At 43.8% G+C, this 19,359-nt stretch overlaps 1 protein-coding gene across 2 annotated transcripts in view; it reads right to left on the bottom strand.

Annotated features, from left to right (window-relative positions):
• The window catches only part of ggps1 (geranylgeranyl diphosphate synthase 1), a 32,682-nt gene continuing 13,323 nt past the window's right edge, over nt 1-19,359 (bottom strand). For both annotated transcript variants that reach the window (XM_017722832.2, XM_017722833.2), the window contains exon 4: nt 1-2,546. In XM_017722832.2, coding sequence (XP_017578321.1) covers nt 1,746-2,546 — 801 coding nt within the window. In that variant the 3' untranslated portion in view covers nt 1-1,745. The remainder of the gene's footprint in view (nt 2,547-19,359) is intronic.

The following is a 19,359-nucleotide window of genomic DNA, read 5'->3' as shown; positions in this document are numbered from 1 at the left end:
TATAAGTATGAGCAGATCTCATTTTATTCTTTGGAGTGTAGATATCATGAAAACAAAAAGGTACAAAAAAGTAAATTAGTTATTTCAGGCTTGCTCTGGGGAAGATTTACAGGATTCCCCACTGAACAGATCAAATCTAAGCCCAGCTGTACGTCTCAATGTCAGCATTACACTCTGATTCTAACAGCTGATAATCACAGCCCCCTTTCTAGTTTCCCCAGTTTTCTGCCCAAACATACAGTATAAAACCTGTCAAAACACAGTCGGCGTTCTACACACTAAACCTTAAAGGGCTCTGGTGAGCAGAGCACGAAGAAATTTAAGGCTTCATTTGTCTCTTAATGGTTGTTTTGCTCAGGCTTTGCTGCCTTTTTTGTATTGTGCATCTGAAAGGACACGATGAGGTTTGCATGGTGAAAAGATTATATTATGATAAATGCCCACAAGCCCAGCTCATATATTGAGTTGTAACACCGTCACATACCTCAGGCTCACAACTGTAGCTGAATTACCAGTCTGTCGCTCTGCCTGTTGCTCGGTCTGTAGCTCAGTCTGTCGCTCGGTCTGTCGCTCGGTCTGTCGCTCGGTCTGTCGCTCGGTCTGTAGCTCAGTCTGTAGCTCGGTCTGTAGCTCGGTCTGTAGCTCGGTCTGTCGCTCGGTCTGTAGCTCGGTCTGTAGCTCGGTCTGTAGCTCGGTCTGTAGCTCGGTCTGTAGCTCGGTCTGTCGCTCAGTCTGTCGCTCAGTCTGTCGCTCAGTCTGTAGCTCGGTCTGTCGCTCAGTCTGTAGCTCAGTCTGTAGCTCGGTCTGTCGCTCGGTCTGTAGCTCGGTCTGTCGCTCGGTCTGTCGCTCGGTCTGTCGCTCGGTCTGTAGCTCGGTCTGTAGCTCGGTCTGTAGCTCGGTCTGTCGCTCGGTCTGTAGCTCGGTCTGTCGCTCGGTCTGTAGCTCGGTCTGTAGCTCGGTCTGTCGCTCAGTCTGTCGCTCGGTCTGTCGCTCGGTCTGTCGCTCGGTCTGTAGCTCGGTCTGTCGCTCGGTCTGTAGCTCAGTCTGTAGCTCGGTCTGTAGCTCGGTCTGTCGCTCGGTCTGTAGCTCAGTCTGTCGCTCGGTCTGTCGCTCAGTCTGTCGCTCAGTCTGTCGCTCAGTCTGTCGCTCAGTCTGTCGCTCAGTCTGTAGCTCGGTCTGTCGCTCGGTCTGTCGCTCGGTCTGTAGCTCAGTCTGTCGCTCGGTCTGTCGCTCGGTCTGTTGCTCGGTCTGTCGCTCGGTCTGTCAGTCAGTCTGTCGCTCAGTCTGTAGCCCGGTCTGTAGCTCGGTCTGTCGCTCGGTCTGTAGCTCAGTCTGTCGCTCGGTCTGTCGCTCAGTCTGTTGCTCGGTCTGTCGCTCGGTCTGTCAGTCAGTCTGTCGCTCAGTCTGTAGCCCGGTCTGTCGCTCGGTCTGTCGCTAGAAGTCTGTAGCTGGAAGTGCATATGCACCTTTAAGGTCAAATAAGCCATATGCGGGAAAAAGGTTTGTGGTGAATGAATGTAATTCTATGCAAAGACAACTTTACTACAGTGAGAGTTTCTGTAAAGCTCATAAATAAAAGCAAAACAAAACGCTGGTGTACTAAGTTTTGTGGTCAGTGTGTAGCAAAACAAAATATAAAGAAATTATATTCGGGAGACTTTGGGCAGCAGGGACAAGTAAAAGGTTTTGAATTCAGTAGTGAGACATCTACTGTCCCCACATAGGAGCTATCAACAGTTCCTTGGTCACTGCTTCAAACGGCTGTTTGAACTTGAAGTAGAAGCTGCCACCTCTGGCTCCTTGTACATACGGCTGAGATGTTCTACCAGACCCTCTAGCTCTGGGTTGCCCCCTAACTCCGCAATCAGTCTGTAGGCCTCTGCCTCCAGGCCCCTGAGTGTCTGCCTGGTGTAGGCGAAGGAGCCCACTTTCTCCAGGTAGTCCACGCAGTAGCGTTTGATGTCCACGTTCTCAGTACGCTGCCGCAGAATATTCTGCACTTGTGTGCTCTCTGGCCGTGACCAGATGGCGTGGATGGTGGGGAAGGAGAACTTGCCTTCAGTCAGGTCCTCACAGAAGCTCTTGTTGGCACTGTACTCACGTGAGCTCAGATTTGCATAGTCATCACGGATCTGGAAGAAGAGGCCCAGAGTGTCCAGTAGGGGCTTCAGGTCTCGCTTCCAGTTGGAGAAAAGCTGCATCAGGCCAACTGCTAAGCCAAAAAGGCCGCCTGTCTTCTGCAGCACCATGGCACGATACTCGGCCTCACTGGGGCACGTGTACGTGTCCCTCCAGTGGATGTCCATTCCCTGGCCACGGTGCAGCTCCAGAAGCTGGCGGGTGAAGACGTGCACCGCCTCAGGGTGGTCCAGCATCAATACCTTCTCCAGGCCCAAGAAATAGACGTAGTTGGCGGAGTTGATGACTGAAGGCACACCGTAGATGCTGTGGGCCACGGGGAAACCACGTCGCAGCTTGGAGCTGTCCTCAATGTCGTCAATCAGAAGGCTGGCATTGTGAAGCATCTCTGTGACCTCAATGACTACCTGTGAGGGTTGAGACAAAGCCATGAATACCCAATGCCCTACAGCTGCAATTAACACGCAATAACATCTTGCTGCATTAAAATGTCACAAAACAGCAAATCATCTGAATAATGAACGCGCAGACCGACATTCCTTTTTTAAGACGTCTGTATAAATCAGCGCTTAAGAGAATCCTACAGATACAGACAACAGAGGAGGAACATTACTTCAGACTATTTACTTGAAATGGTACGAATGTGCCATCTGGTTCTCTGTACTGACCGATTTCATATCAAATCACTCTGAATGACTTGAAAATCTCAGCTTAATTACGAAGACGTGCTGTTCCTCTTTAACGGGACCAACAGACCCAACTCTGCTCCACGTATTCATGCGGGCAGTGGATTAACGGTTTAATTGATTATTAAGGTGAGGGAGAATTCAACAACGCTTCCCTCGGCTAAATGTCTGCTTGTTTCAGTGTTTTGCACTGCATTAATCTCCCTGCAGGTGGCAGCAACTGTTCACACTGCTTTTGCTTAAGACAGCATGAGGGAGAGCCGTCAGACTCAGGGCGTGTCCCAAACAGACGGAATACATGATTACATCATAGCCTACAACGTGGTGTAATGCTGAGCAACTGATGGAATACTGGAGGACACTGTACTGGTTTTATATTAGTATATCACACACACACACACACACACACACACACACACACACACACACACACACACACACACACACACCTCTCGATCTCGCTGTTGTGGGAAAAAAACCTTGTATCTCCAAAACAGTAACTTTACAGGAGAAGGGAAAAAAACAGTTTAATTTTAATGTAAGTCGACTGAACCAGAATTATTTCCAAGTCATTCTGGGTCGTTTCTTTTGGTCCATTCATCATGAAATTTACACACAATGTAAAAAACGGCAGGTGTTTTCAAAACACATAAAAAACCAAAAAACGCCAAAACGGTGATTATATATATATATATATATATAAAACACACACACTCGCACACACACACACACACACACACACACACACACATCGAATAATTGGCTAAAGGGACAATTATTTTTATGATTCATATATTAGTAAGGACTTAACCAAACATTAACAAATCATGCACAACTTTTAGAAAAACTTTAAAATATTTCTAAAAATATCACATGGCAAAAAAAGTGTAACAGACTGTCATCTTAAAAGTGAGTAGTAAGAGAAATTCATAGATCATTCATACTTGATAAAAATCAGAAGGACCTGCAGTGAGTAGCTGCCAATTTAAAGACGATTATTTATATTTATTTATAATGAATAATTAAGACACAGTTGTAATGAAAAGAGCCAAAGTGATGCGTTACGTCTGATGAATGTGAATATTTCAGAAAGCTTACTGGTACCGTGCTGCGCTTTCGGGTGGAGGAGACAGATTCGTCTTCACCTGCACGATTTGAAATCGAAACATTTGCATGACTGGGCTCCAGTTTGGCAAACGGTAGTTTCACTGTCCTTTTTTTATTTGTGATATAACTGCTATTTATATATTAATAAACTAAATATGAGAAATGTGAAGGACCTGCAGTGAGTAGCTGCCAATGTAATGATGATTATCATCAAATATGCATGATATCTGAATTCCTCACTTTTAGAAGTCTTGCTGTTAACTTCACTCCATCATCTTTATTTTGATGACAACAATGTGGAGACACGGCCTGAAGAACAAGTATAAAGGTCCTGAAAGTGCCAGGATAAGGCGCCGCCACTGTGACCACACCACTTTTCAGTCTAACGAACAGTCTGCAGCCAAATGTGTAAGGAACACATTTGCACTGCTCTGACTGGAAGCACATGGTTGGAGGAGTCTGGGTAATACGGCCTCCTGTTCGAGTAATTAGCGGTGACACTCGGGCTGGAGGCTGCTTTACCCCTCTGGCTCAGCTGACGGCTAAACGAGGGCAAGGGAGAGAACACTGTGGCGTCAGCAGGTCAAACACAGCCTGGCGTGACTCGTTACTAAACGCACATGTAATCCAGACGTAAACACCGGCCGTGCACGGCGAAACTCCAGCCCTCCGTTTCTGATACGAGCTACACTTGGGTTAGTCTAAGGTCAACAACCTGCTGCATCGCCACTGACAGCCAATTAAAAATAGGAGCACACAACACAAGAAGCCAAGAGGCACGAGGCACGAGGCACGGAGAACTCACTGCACGATGCGTGTTGTGGTTATACATTAAAATCACTGCTTTTCTTTTGGTCTGCACCCAATTATCACAACACTGCAGCATCTGGAGAAGAAATAATTAACAGAATCTGTTTCTTCTGTCGTCATTCTGTTCACCTACTTTTCACAATTTTCGCTTTTAGAAATATTGTTGGCGTTCCATGGATCTCAGAACGCCTGCAGTCAATTTATAGCTTCATATGCAGCTCTTCAAATAGCGCTGCAGCCTGTCTTGGAGTCATGATACAAAACAACATTACTGTGTGTATTATTGTGTGTGTATATGTGTGTGTATTACCGTGTGTGTGTATATTACCGTGTGTGTGTATTACCGAGTGTGTGTATTACCGTGTGTGTGTATTACCGTGTGTGTATTACTGTGTGTGTGTGTATTACCGTGTGTGTGTATTATCGTGTGTGTATTACCGTGTGTATGTGTATATTACCGTGTGTGTGTATTACCGTGTGTGTGTATTACCGTGTGTGTGTATTACCGTGTGTGTGTATTACTGTGTGTGTGTGTGTGTGTGTGTATTACTGTGTGTGTGTGTATTACCGTGTGTGTGTATTACTGTGTGTGTGTATTACTGTGTGTGTGTGTGTGTGTGTGTGTATTACTGTGTGTGTGTGTATTACCGTGTGTGTGTATTACTGTGTGTGTGTGTGTGTGTGTGTGTGTATTACCGTGTGTGTGTGTATAACCGTGTGTGTGTGTATAACCGTGTGTGTGTGTGTGTGTATTGAAACATCTGTTCAACCTTTTTTTTAATAAAGTGTGTAGACACTCACAGCAGAGGTATCGCTTCATCCAAAAGGTATTCGACAGTGCTCCCTCGCTCATCCCTCTGGGTCGCGGGGGGAGATGCACAGGATGTGCTCAACCACTCAAGAGAACACAGATCCACTGCTGGATGCTGCACTCACCCCTAGCTAATGCTTGGCATTTGGAATGGTGACAGCAGGCACACGTCTCATTCCACTGGCCACGATTGTGTGTGCAGATTATTCAAGCCGAGTGTGTGCAAGTGAATATCTGTGTTAGCAGTGGCTGCACTATAAAGCAGCTGAACTGACTAATTCCATGGGAAGTCTGTAGGGAATGTAAGGATAAGACAGAAATTATACAGACGAATCACAAAGTGACATGGAATGCTTTGTTAAGGACGTGACAGACAGCATTCCCTTCATGGACTACGTTACGCCGTGAAACCGTTAAAAGTATGTTGCCCTGAACTCTAACTGCATTTGTCCTGCCAAACACACACAGCGCTGCCTTGGGCAAAAGCCTTTTATCTTACACGTCACGTAACCACAGACGGTCAGCAAGCTACAGCCTAATGCCAGCTCAGTAAGGTGGCCGTTATCTGCTCGCATTTCTTCTTTCACTTCTCGCTGCTGCTGCTGCGTTTTTATGATACTTACGTAAAAAAATAATGTAGAAGAAAAATCAAAAAACCTAAAAGAACTGAGCTGCTGAATTTAACACGCTAACCTCTCAAGGCTGATGTTACCACCACTCCGGGCAAGTGTGCTCACTGCCCCCTAGTGTGTGTGTGTGTGTGTGTGTGTGGTGTTCCACTTCACGGACGGGTTAAATGCGGAGGTGGAACTTCCCCGTTTGTGGGATTAATAAAGTATCACTTTACAGGTACATCCTTCAGGGTGGAAAGGGAGCTCAGAACAAGAAGCTTCAGCTTCATCTAATCTCTCTCCAGTGAACGATGCCGTTATAATTAGCAGGCTGGTCCTGTAGCGCCTGAACCCCTAACTTACGACAGGGGCAGAGCTGGATGTAAAGATGACGGCTTGTCTGAGCTTTTTGTTTTTTGCATTTTTACAGATCACATAAGCCCCATCAGGTATTTTTAAATAATAAAAAGTTTTAAGTCGTAAACTTCTGCACATGTTGCAGTGCTTATCAGCTAAAAATTCATTTCAGCAGAAATCTGAAATTTTCCCTCCCCTTCCACACCAGGAGTGTAACAATGCATACATTTTCAGGTTGGACATGTTTTCAATAAGGAGGTCAAATTCTATAGTAAAAATCACAACCCCTAGGTTTTATAATTGACTGGGTGTGTGTAACAAACTCTCCGTCCCCGACTATTCCGACTGTGCTCCGATACGTTCCCAGACGCCGAGTACGATCGCTGACGATATTTTTGTAGGAAAAAAATGAGAGACCCTCAGAAGAGAACAAGGGGGGTACTGGCGATACAGTTGTCAATGTACTATTTTAATATGTGCTGAAATACACCCTCAGGATCACGATACTCCTGGACATATAATGTTATCTAGGATCTGAGAGTCCGTTGTTACTGTTTGGCCTCTGATTACCTGGTTGATTAAGAATAGCTCATATAATGGAAAGTGACTCTGCCCTGGAATGGACCAAGTTTCAGTCAGTGAGCTCACCTTTAACAAAAAGCAAGTGTAGTGCGAGCGCTGGCTCAAGCACAGCTCTTAAAGAAGTACCACACCTGCTGTGAACTGCCGCAATGTCCGTCATGGGAGTAAGAGAGAGAGCGTGAAAGACACACTTCCACACAAGGATGATCTCAGCGTGCTGGGCACACAGCCAAGGCCGGAGTGGCTCAGGCGTTCATCCTCCAAACACAACCTTTCCTCCAGCAGGGTCTTTCCCCTCAGCATCCCAATTTTCTTGGGATGTGTAAACAGAAATCTAACTAACCTCCTCTTTAAACCCCTCTTAACATAACACAGGCGCACCATTTACTATTCTGCATATCAAAATAAATTTAATTCTAACAGCTACTTACATAAAGCTCAGTTTCAGGGCATTAGCGGTTGTGGGTTGTGTTTAGTTTAAAATAACATTGTTCATGCTTTCTGTTGAGTGTAGCTAGTTCCCTTCGCTGCTTTCTGCTTTGAGTTGAATTTCCATTAAAGTGGTGTTACAGGCTGATAAGATCCCAGTGTAGAGAAGCAGTACTGTGATGGTTTGTGCTGGTAATGTAATGATGTCTCTCTAGCGCGGCATGTATGAAGTAATTAAATCTGTTCGGTCATTGCTACTCTAACGATGTATTTAATCACAGAAACATTAAAAATACAATTTATCATGGATCCCTAACTGATAAAAAAAACAATAATGAGAGATTAGAACAAAGACACACAGACACAGCTGAGCTTACACTATAAATACACTTATACAAAACAATGGGGAGACGAGAATAAAATGTCTCAAAAAGTACTGAAGTTCTGCACACCACAAGAAACAGGCAAGCACCAAGCAAATTTTATGTGAAATACTTTCATTTCTATAAACGTCAATTTATATATACTATAAACGTCAATTAAAACTGATCTAAGAACTACACAATTCAAGAATGCCTAAAAAAGCAATTGTGGTGAAACAGCCAAAAGCATTAAATTCAAACCCACATGAGGTATGAAAATTACACAGAGCCAGAAAATACGGCCTAAACCGGTTTACAGGACTCCACTGCCAGTCACTCCACTTTCCTCTGATATAAAGTATAAAGTATTTATCATTTGGACTCATGACCGCAGCGCAGCCAGTCAAATCCAACCTGCACTGGGGCGTCTGGACCTCTTCAGCCAAGTTAGAAAGAGAGAGGAACCAGCTGGCATTAAGTTAGTTAGGAGGCTCCAGATACTGGAGATCAGGTGAAATTTCGGAATCAAACCTGTTCTGCGGTCAGAGTCAAGTATCTACGCTAACGCTAACAAGCTACTCTCGCCCAGCGGCGCCGTTTAGCATTTAGAAAAAGGTGTTGCGCCCAAACTTTGCCGTTTACTGAATGGCGTATTTGAAAACGTGCACTGTTGTCATCTGTTTGGCACTCGTACGAGCAAACTGAACCTTCTCTTCAAATAATAAAACTAATACATTAATAATAATAAAAAAATGACGCAGCAGGCTGCAGACAAACACAGAACCATTCAGGGGCAGCGGAGTCATCGCTTACTGCCTCTGTGGCCCCAACTACAGTCAGCTAACCACGCCGAGAAACTGGGCTGAGCTCATTTTTTAAGCATTCCGTGTCAAACTGTGTGAAAAAAGCCACTGGATCCGTTACCCTCCATGCTCAGAATCACTGGCCCTGCGAAGGAAAACAGGCCATTGCCGCCACTGCGGTTTGTGTTCGCTGTAATTTGTCAGAAACACAAAAAACAAAGAGAGCCCCGCCCACTTTTACTGGATCTATTCCATGATGGATGTACACAGGTACTCAGCCAGGTCACAGGCCGTTTGGACTGTTAACGGCATCACTCTGTGCCGCGCACCACTGCTTGGTGGGAAAAACGCCGCAAGTGTAGTGATGCAAGATGATGGAGAAACCCTGAGATGCAGCCTTCTGTAAAGGGGTAGACGAAAACAGACAGCACACAAAAACACAACAGCAGCAATCGAATTCTCGGACAGATCTGAAAGAAATCTGACTGTATTTATATCAACATTAATCACGGATAGTTCCTGTGTGACTGACCAAAAATATTCTCAGCAACTCCGTGATTAAACAAAACAGCACAGCCTCCACTTAAAACATCGCCTCCACTCTCAACACAGAAGCTCATTGCTACTATAAGTACCAGGCAGGCTGGCATCACAACTGGCGAGAAATGATGAGGGGGAGGTACAAAAGAAAAGCAGGAATTACCTTGTCTCGTAAGACATCCGTCTTGTCTCGTAAGACATCCGTCTTGTCTCGTAAGACATCCGTCTTGTCTCGTAAGACAACGTCTGAGATAAGTGAATGGGATTGGGGTCAAATTCTACCTGAGGCTTCTTTCCGCCTTTCTTTTCTCTGCATATTCTGATCTGCATGTTCCCTCAGGGTCTAGCGTGGCCTGAATGGCCTATTCAGTCTCCACAGCCTCTGAGAATGGATGCCAAGCAAACTCTGCTTTTGCTGATACTTAAAATGAGAGCACCTATTTATACAACTGCACTGAAATGCTGTGACTACAGCAGGGATGTAAACATTCAGTCCTGCACAGGTCAGTATTCTCTGTACACGGACACTACTCATTCAGAATGCTACAAAAATGATGAACACCTGAATAATTAGCTCATTTATCAGGAGCTGAACCAGATAAGTGTAAGGTCATGGAGAATGCATGCATGTGTGGCCTTCCTGAACTGGGCATCATTCTGCAGGACACCAACGTCACCAAGATCTTTGTACATCACCTTAATTACAACTTTCCAAGTGAGATTTCATTTAGTTCTTTATCTCTAGTAGAACATATGCAGCCACGCCACTTACATATTTCAAACAGCATACAAACAAATAATTACGAGAATTGTGACTTGGGACGTGGAGAGAGGGGTTTTCCAACTCTAGATGCTAGTACATGATATCATCCGCTGGTGACGAGTCAGCCTGTGACCAAGCGGACATTGAGTAGATGGTCTGGGGAGACGAACGAGGCACTGCAGGATTGCTTTGAGGCTACTGATTGGCCGGCACTCTGTGAGCCGCAGGTAAAGGACATCGACGGGCTCACAGAGTGCATCACGGACTACATTAACTTCTGTGTGGACTCCACTGTCCCAACCAGGACTGTTAAATGTTACCCAAACAACAAGCCGTGGGTAACAAAGGACATTAAGGCTCTCCTCAACAGGAAGAAGAGGGCCTTCAGAGCTGGAGACAGGTGAGAACGATCCAGAGGGAACTGAAGAACAGCAATCAAGGAGGCGAAGGACAAATATAGGAGGAAGCTGGAGTGAACTGGAGTGCATTGTTCCTGTTCCAAAGACGCCACGACCCAGTGACGCCAAGGACTACAGGCCAGTGGCGCTGACGTCTCATGTCATGAAGACCATGGAGAGGCTCCTTTATATAAATGGCTGCAACTGTAACAACCACAATTTGGAGCACGTTGTAGACGATGTCTGTTTCAGCAATATCACAACAAGCCATATTCTGCCTGGATTACCGTAGCACAGCTGCATAATAGAGAGGGTGCTAAACTGTCCAGGCCCATTTCCTGTTGAAAACATGGGGTGCACTAATAAGCTCAATGTAGGTCCCATATAGTCTTTTGTTATAAAAATCTACTTTTGCAGACATTAAGTTTGCAATGAGCCTATATTTACCAAAAACAATGGAGTTCATAATAAAGTGAAACATAAAATACGTCTTTGTTCAACTGAATTCGGGTCAAACAGAATTTCCTAATTCACCGCTTTGTTTTTATTTGCATTTTACGCACTGATTAAAGTCTTCCAGTTGGATTTCTCTTCTGGATCTGCAAAGCAAGGTAGGTGTTGAACATTTCCTGTCACTTTCCTCTACCTGACTTTGGAAACGCCCAATCTTTCTCACTGACATTTTATTACCAATATTTTTTTCAGATCGTGTGCTGGATGTTGGCTTTCAAGGTGTCCCAAGACTTCATTTGAGCACTGTATATGTGAACTGGCAAGGAAGACGGGGAAGCAGACGTTACCAGAAGGAAATGTGAATGAAAACCAAAAGGCCACAGGTGGTGTGGTAGACGTTGTGGGCCCAGTGGGGTTACTGCGTGCTCACTGCTGAGACAGCAGCTGAACAGCGGCAGCGTGCATGGGGTCACGAGGAGTTTACAGCCAGACATCACGCCACTGCGGCACAAATGGAAAGAGCTCGAGAGACAGACAGTTATAACGCTGCTCACCCCAGAAGGCAACAGTCTAGTTCAGTGAGAACCAATGGAGCTGGGCTTATCTGACTGTCTTAACCATCTCTCAGTGGAGCTCACAAAACCCCCAGCAGGAAGCTGGCAAACAATCACAGCAGCGTTTTCTTCAAAATATTCAAAACACACTCACAGTCTTCAGAAACCTAGTTTCTCAGAAATCCAGTAACATTTCAGCAGATCAGTGGGCACATTTAAGAGGCTGAGGACAGAAAAAAACTGAAAATGATAGACTGCAAACGTCTGAAGTCGGACTATCAAGTCCTCCTTGGTTTTATATATTTTTTAATAGGCTAAATATTTCACATCATGTAGGAGGCAATTATGTCTAAATCCATTCACATTAGCATAATTACAACTACTAAAATTGCTAAATGTCCTTCGGGATCAATAAACTCTCTATCTCTATCTCTCTCTCCCTCTTTCTCTCTGTCTCTAAAAATTCAAGACATTCATTACTCAGATTAACCTGATATGAAGCTAAAGGCTGCACAGAAAAATAACCCGTCCAGCTAGACTGTCACCCTATATTTTTAAAGACTAAAGATCAGTGAAAAACATCAAAACATTAAAATGTTTATCTGATAAACGATGAAAACCAACATTTACACAAAGAAAAAGGCCCCAGCAAGTTCATTTGTAGTAGTTGCTGTAGTTTTCAGATTCAAAAAGTCAAGAGGGTGGTCAGACTGATGATCGTCTTGACCACATTACTGTATAATACCATAAGGCATGAATATACAGTTATGGAAATGCATGTTAATTTAAATAAAGCCACTCATGTAGCCACTAAATCTTTGTGCAAGTGAAAAGTCAACGCTGGTTCCCCAGACGGCAAATTAAAACCGGAAAACGGAACTGGAATTTTCATTTCGAGACCAAAACTGCATATAAGTGGGGAATTTAAATTCAGACATAAAAATCCATTTTACATATTTTTCCATTTGAATTTTGCTACTGATACACTTCCATAGATTTATACAGGTGACATTTTATATCCTATAGGAATCGGCTGAACCCATTTAGCCAATAATGCATCTGAAACTGCTTCATCAAAGGGAACTCGGATACCATTTTCATAGATATTCACCTGTCAAGGATCGCACCGGGGCGGGGCCAACAGGATGGTCAGTGGAAAAGAGTTGAAACGTGGCTGATCTTTCATTAGGAGATGTGAGGAAAGAGCAACGTGTCCACTGGTGATGCCACGTCTTTATGCATGACCTACAAAGAACCTTTAAGTGGACGCGTAGCAGATCTTTCCACTACTGCACGCAACTGGTGAGAGCAGGTAAACATCTCAGAATGCACAATATGTCAAACCTTGAAGGGAATGGGCTACAACAGCAGAAGACCACATCAGGATCCACAGGACCACTACATCACTAGACAGCTGGAGACCAGTACAATGTAGCCCAGTCTGATGAATCTCACACAAACGGTTCTGCCAAATGGTATCGCCAGAATTTGGCACCAATGGCATGAATCTATAGACCCAACCTGCCTTGTGTCAGCGGTACAGGATGATGGAGGTGGTGTAATGGTGTGTGCTCTGTAGTTTATGTTAAACAGCACCTCCTGCTGAGGACGTCTGGTATCGCAGCCTCTGGCTTTCCCTTGCAAGGGCAGAGCAGGAAATAGCTGAATATCCAGCAGCCGTGCTCTGCTGTCTGAAGTTAGTCTGCTACACCCTGTGTGTGAGAAAGTGTTTAATACCCAACTTTAATATTTAAGCACGTGGTTCAAATTCACTTCAGCACTTTAATCTTATTATTGTAGCCTTGTTCCTGCAGCTTCCTGTTAGCTTAGCACCTCCTCTGTTCCCATGTGTATTAAATCACGTCACGAGAGCTTTAAGCCGTTTATGTGCGTCGATGCAGTTTGTATAGGTTTAAAGTGCTAGTCTTCTACAGTCGCCCGGTACTGTATTACTGCGCATGCTCTAAAGCGATACTCGTGCTGTGTACTGCTAGTTTCATTTGTTATATATGGACACAGTTCTTGCTGATGGAGAACAGTAGCACTCAAGGAGAACAGCACAGTGTGGGGATGATTTCCTAACACACTGTGACCCACATACACAAGTCATCTTCGCTTGAATGCCACAGCCTATTTGACTTGCTGACCACAAAGCATCTCTTCATGGCCACAATTTACCCATCCTGGGGGTTTTATTATCTATGGGAACCATATCCTCAAGCACATACTGAGTAACAGCGACTGCAAGGCATGTCTTTTACTTTAAAGGCAGTATTTTGCAAGATGTGTAAAGGGATTCAGGCACTCGTAGCTGTCGGCTGGAACCGGCCTGGGCCGTCTCTTGAGGCTGGTCCACGACTTGGTGCTGGTGGAAGCGGTTGTGCTTTGACAGTTGGCACTTTGGCACTTCAGTATTTGCCATTTGCTCTAGTAAGGCTGATCAATAAGACAATATATCACCGTATCTCGACAACTTATGCCACAATATACCTTTCTGAGCATATCTACTGTGGATATGGTCACTAAAAGTGGCACTACTCAGGCATGTAAACCCCGAGGGGGGCGAAACTGTGATGCACACCATACGCCATCATTGTCTCCAAGTACTGCGATTTGCCAGATCATCCACCCTTTATACCTGCAATGACATCATGTTTGCTAATGCCGATTCATCAGCTGCATTCGGATTAAGACCCATGATGCAATCAGTTTATTCCCAAGTTCATTTTTTATTCTAAATATATCCGAACAGCAACAATGTCTGGACAGTGTTAGAAAGCTGCCAAACCAGTAACGCCTACATCTCAACAAAGACTGTAAAATGAAAGGCAATAAAGCCACAGTGATTCATTGAAATACATTTTTATGCAGATTCTGTAAAAATATTTTGCTGTCTGCTAACCACTGTATTAATAAAGCTTATTCCACATATTCATTATGCTCGGATAAAACTGAGGGGGCTATTTATAACAAATAGCCTCTCGCGCCACCCGAACTCTCTCACGATAAACACATCAACCAGTTCTAAACATTTGCCCACTGGCCACCTCACGGGTTTAAAGTAAACACTTGCATGAAACCACGAAATCTTCTCGCAACCCCTCGTTTTCGCATGGCTTGTGTGGTTCTAAGAAAAAATATTTATTTGATGTAGAACCTTTACGCTATCTGGAGATTCTCCAAACTTTATTATTATATTGTGATAATATTATGATATTACTGAGATCACAACAAATAAATGCTTTAACCACGGCTGTAACTAAAGATCCTGAGTAGGGCTGCAACTACACTGATACAGAATTTGTATCAATGATAAAACTGAAATACATTATTATCATTACAGTAAACAGCCTGGCGCCCCCACCACACCAAATCTGCAGCTCAGCAGCTGCTAGCGGTAACACTAACGACCAAAACCCAACTCCAGCAAAGTCTGATGTTCGCTGAAGTAAAAGCATAAATGCAGGGAACGCATGGAAATTCACACGTTTGAGAAATTCAGTGAAACTTTTTCCATCACTTTTGCCAAACCAGAGAAGCTTCATGCTGTATTCACGCCCCACAGGTTCATCTGAATATAGACCCCATCGTGGTTTTTTCCCATAACAAAATATTTTACATTTGCTTCAGTTGTTAAATATGGCTCTTATTGAGCAACACACACACACACACACACACACACACACACACACACACACACACACACACACACAGAGTACTGTGCAAAAGTCTCAGACACCTGAGAGAAGTTAGAAAGCTGTTTACCTGGGCAGGAATCCATTCCGTGAAAAAAACACTATAAATAAACTATAAACACTATAAATACAGTAAGTGGTGGTTTTGCTTATTTCAACGTGTTCAAGCATTTCCAAACCTCTCTTAACGGCTGCACAGCATTATTTACAGCCATCATCCTGAACCCGGCTTGGCTAAACAACAGTTCATTATGATTCATAATCAAGGCTGCTGGTGATCCAAGGACGCTCACTACGAGCACTCTGTTCAAAACGTCGTCTAACCAGCTCAAACAATATTTTTCCAGAATACGAATGTATCGTTACTTTTACTGTATATATAAACACACACACACACACACACACACACACACACACACGCCCCATATGTATCTATAACAGTTTTCAGATGGTAACACACACAGTACGTTTTGAGTAAGTAGACTGTTCAGTAGTCTTGCAGCGGCAACTGCAGTCTTCCTTCAACTTCAGCCGAGCACGAGGAAAAGTTGCTGAGAAGTATGACGGAAGCATGAGAGTCCGGACAAGTCAGATCTAAAGTTCATCTTGGACCTAAACATTAAGAAATTTTAAAACAAACAAACAAACAAACAAAGTACTGTATTCATTTCTAAACGAACTGATAACTGGAGTAACGCAGCGAAGACTCTGGAGCGACACGCTCCCCCTCACACCACTGAGCACTCGAGCCGCAGACGCGACGAGGACAACACGTTTACTCCAAAACAAAAAGCACCACAATCCAACAGCGGCGCAGCGGTGGGTGGGTCCACTTCATACAATCAGACCAAATATTAATGTTAAATAAAGTACAGAAGGGTGTGAAAGTCCTAAGTGACATAAAAGCCTTTTATGTTGCTTTAGTGCCGTCCTGTGAAGTTACATGGTCACCAAATAAGTAAACAAAGCAGCAACACACGATATTTAACATTCCTGTCCTGTCACATCTCAACATGTAAAGATCTGATGATACGCAGTGAAGTCGACGGGTTACCTTCCAAGCTATCGGCGAGGCAGTATGTTCACATCAAAACCCAGAACACAACAAAATCACAATGATCAGCAGAAACAAAAGAGTCTAAATTAAATATTCTAAACATTACAGATGTCCTGAGCTAAAACTGGCATTAACCCATCGCCCCATAAAGGACTGATCCCATCTGAGGAGTGCGGAAGGCTTTTAAAAATACATTTAAAAATCAATGATCATTTTTTGGTGGCATTTTTCTGAAATAATAACAAAATAATTTAGGTTAGGGTTAAACTGAGGGAGTTGTAGGATTATGCAGCTGAGATGAGACTAATGTTGACGCTGCTTCCCAAACGACACCCTTTACCTGCTGCACTACTGAAAGCACTTCTACTGCCTTGTTCTCTACACACTATTAAGCGCTGCAGTATGCAGTTTGGGACGCGGCCAGGGACCAACGTTACTCAGTGTTTATGGGTGTTTTTCGATCACTTGAACATAGTTTATCTTAGCAAATCCTCCGAGAACCCAAACAGGAATTTATCCACAAAGTGTTTTCATAATTAGCCGTCACTGCTATTCGCTGCCCCTCGTTACTCACTAACAACGCGATGCTCTGACCAGGGGAAAGCTGAAGGCAGTGAGGCTGATGACTGGAAGACCTACAAACACACTACAGGCAAAAACTCTGCTTTTTAACAGACACCACAACAAAAGCTAAGAAGGAGGTGCAGCGCCACCCAACACCGCATGAAATAGGAGGAGTGTCTGATCTGCTAACGGTCACTCGTCTAGCGTTGACGCTAAACCAGTCACACGGCACGAATTCCAAGCCGCCAATTAATAAACGTCCAACAAACCGTGCTGCTGGACGGGAGCTGGTCAGCGCTAGCTTTGTTATGATGGTCATGATCTCTATAGTTGTCATACTGCCCTCAAGCTAACTGAGCTTCGGTTAGGCTCAATAACGTTGGCTTCCTATTCACCACCTCGTTCAGTTCTTTCCGTTCCACCTTAAACGGTGCAGCAGTTACAGTCTGAAGAATTAGACACCATTTAAGGTGGAACAGTAAAACTCAAAGGAGCTGATTTGTTTTCTTTCCTCTACTCCTGCAACTATACGATGTTGTCTTTGTGAACCTCCTTAAAGAACCACACCTAATAAATGGGAGGGAAAATCTTTATGTTGTGTATTTCAGGGAAAAAGGCAGATATTTAGGCAAATATATCAGTACATCGTATTTATAGACCCTCATATATCGAAATCAGTAACTGATGAAATCCTATATCCGCCGGGCTCTTCGTTTTCTGAGGGTATTCCTGGTGATTGTTTCCCCCTCTTTCCCAAGTGAGACAACACCAATGACTGAACCCCTAAATATACAAAAGGGGTGAAATATGTGGCCGTCTGTTTAGATATATAACAGAAATGTAATGTCTCAGTTTTGAAATACTGGCAGCATTTTTAAAAATACAGCAGTCTGCACTGTTAATGTCATACTGCCCAACCAGAGCCGACAGTGGTTGGTTAGTGTAGTGGGTCACACCTCTGCCTTCTACACACTGGGGTTCAATCCCCACCTGGACAAACACCCTACACTAAACTAAAAAGAGTCCCTGGGCAAGACTCCCAACACCACCTTGGCCTCCCTGTGTAAAAATGATCAAACTGTAAGTCGCTCTTTATAAGAGCGGCAGCCAAAATGCTGTAAATGCAAATTAGAGAAAAGCATCAACTCAAAGTTCCACTTTCTCTAAATCACTAAATCTAAATTTTATTTATTAAATGTATGAATATTCCTGGCACTGCTGATATCTGTTTATCAAATCTGAGTGAAAGATCATTCTTAGATTCTTTGCACGAGATTTCTGTTACAGGACTTAACCAGATTTATTCACCACACCCCCCACCCACCCCCCCCCACCCCTCCCCCCCAGCCCAAAATATAAGACTCATGATTAATTTTGACAGGCCAAAAAAAATTAATGAAACCAAAATCCAAAGTCATTCGCACACAGTCTGACTGTCCAAAGTGAGACACTTAAATGCCAGATCATTACATTATACATGTATTAAAGCTCTCTGGCCCGTCCGCTGCGTTCTGCTGCCCTCTCTCTGGTAACACTAGCCTTCTCCATAAAACATTCAACTCCATTTTGGAGGGCAGATGTCTGCAAATGGCCCACAGAGTGATGGCTGAGAGCCAAAGTGCATTTGCATTGATTTTTCTCTCCAAGATGCAAGTAGAATAGACAGAAGGGGTGGGAAACAAAAAGGTGATGAGGAAAACTGAGATAACAGACACATGAGGGCCAAACGGGTCGCGTTTACCTGTAAACCTGCATGTTTAACTGTGGAGCTCAGGCACGGCACTTAGCGCTCGACTCCACTGAGAGGAAATCAAAAAACGTGCTCTGTGTGGAAATTCAACTTAAATACACGTGAGCCAGGTATCAAAACTGTCTGTGAGATGAGGGAAAGGATGAAGATATCAGCCGCAGTCTAAACCACCTGTAAATGAGGACACTGACAGTCTTACTGCTCATCAGTTCCATCTCTGGCGTCCCGAGACAAACCGTCCAGTAGAACTGCACATTTCAGCGTAATATTTGAATAACTTGAAAAATCCTTGTTAATCTAAATTATAATATCATCAATAATACCAGTTCTAAAAATAAAAAAGGGCAATAATAACGATAATACAGTCCCACCCACAGCAATCCTCGTACTAAACATCGGTATAGCGGTAGAACATCGGTATAACCCAATGCTGCAACTATATGTTCCTCATAAAGATGTACTGCGCTTCGCTTTTGCTTTATACGGTTCATAAACAAGTAGCTACTGTACAAAAACTCCCAAAAGAAGCTTAGTGCAGTAAAACCTTCTCAAACTGCAATAGCACTTCAAGCAGCCAGTGTTTTAGGACAATCACACTACACACATCATTCTACCCTTAAATAAAGATAAAGTTTAAGATTATTTCCACCAATAAACATTCCATTTTTAATAGCATGCAATTACTGAACATCCACATCTTTAAATATTCTATATAATATTATCTTGTAGATTTTAATATTTAAATATGCTCCTCAGTGGTAATGAATAATCTGCTACCCAGCCAGAGCTCCACTGTTTCCTTTCAGCCATCAGTGCAAATGAGTGGCTACTAGTGAGCCTAGCAGTCAATCCAGACCAGGAAACTTACTTGTTCTGCGCCTAATAAAA

This window comes from Pygocentrus nattereri, chromosome 5, assembly GCF_015220715.1.
Source record: "Pygocentrus nattereri isolate fPygNat1 chromosome 5, fPygNat1.pri, whole genome shotgun sequence".
Taxonomy (NCBI): Eukaryota; Metazoa; Chordata; class Actinopteri; order Characiformes; family Serrasalmidae; genus Pygocentrus; species Pygocentrus nattereri.
Note: the sequence above shows the minus strand (reverse complement) of the source record. Positions and strands in the feature narration are given on the sequence as shown.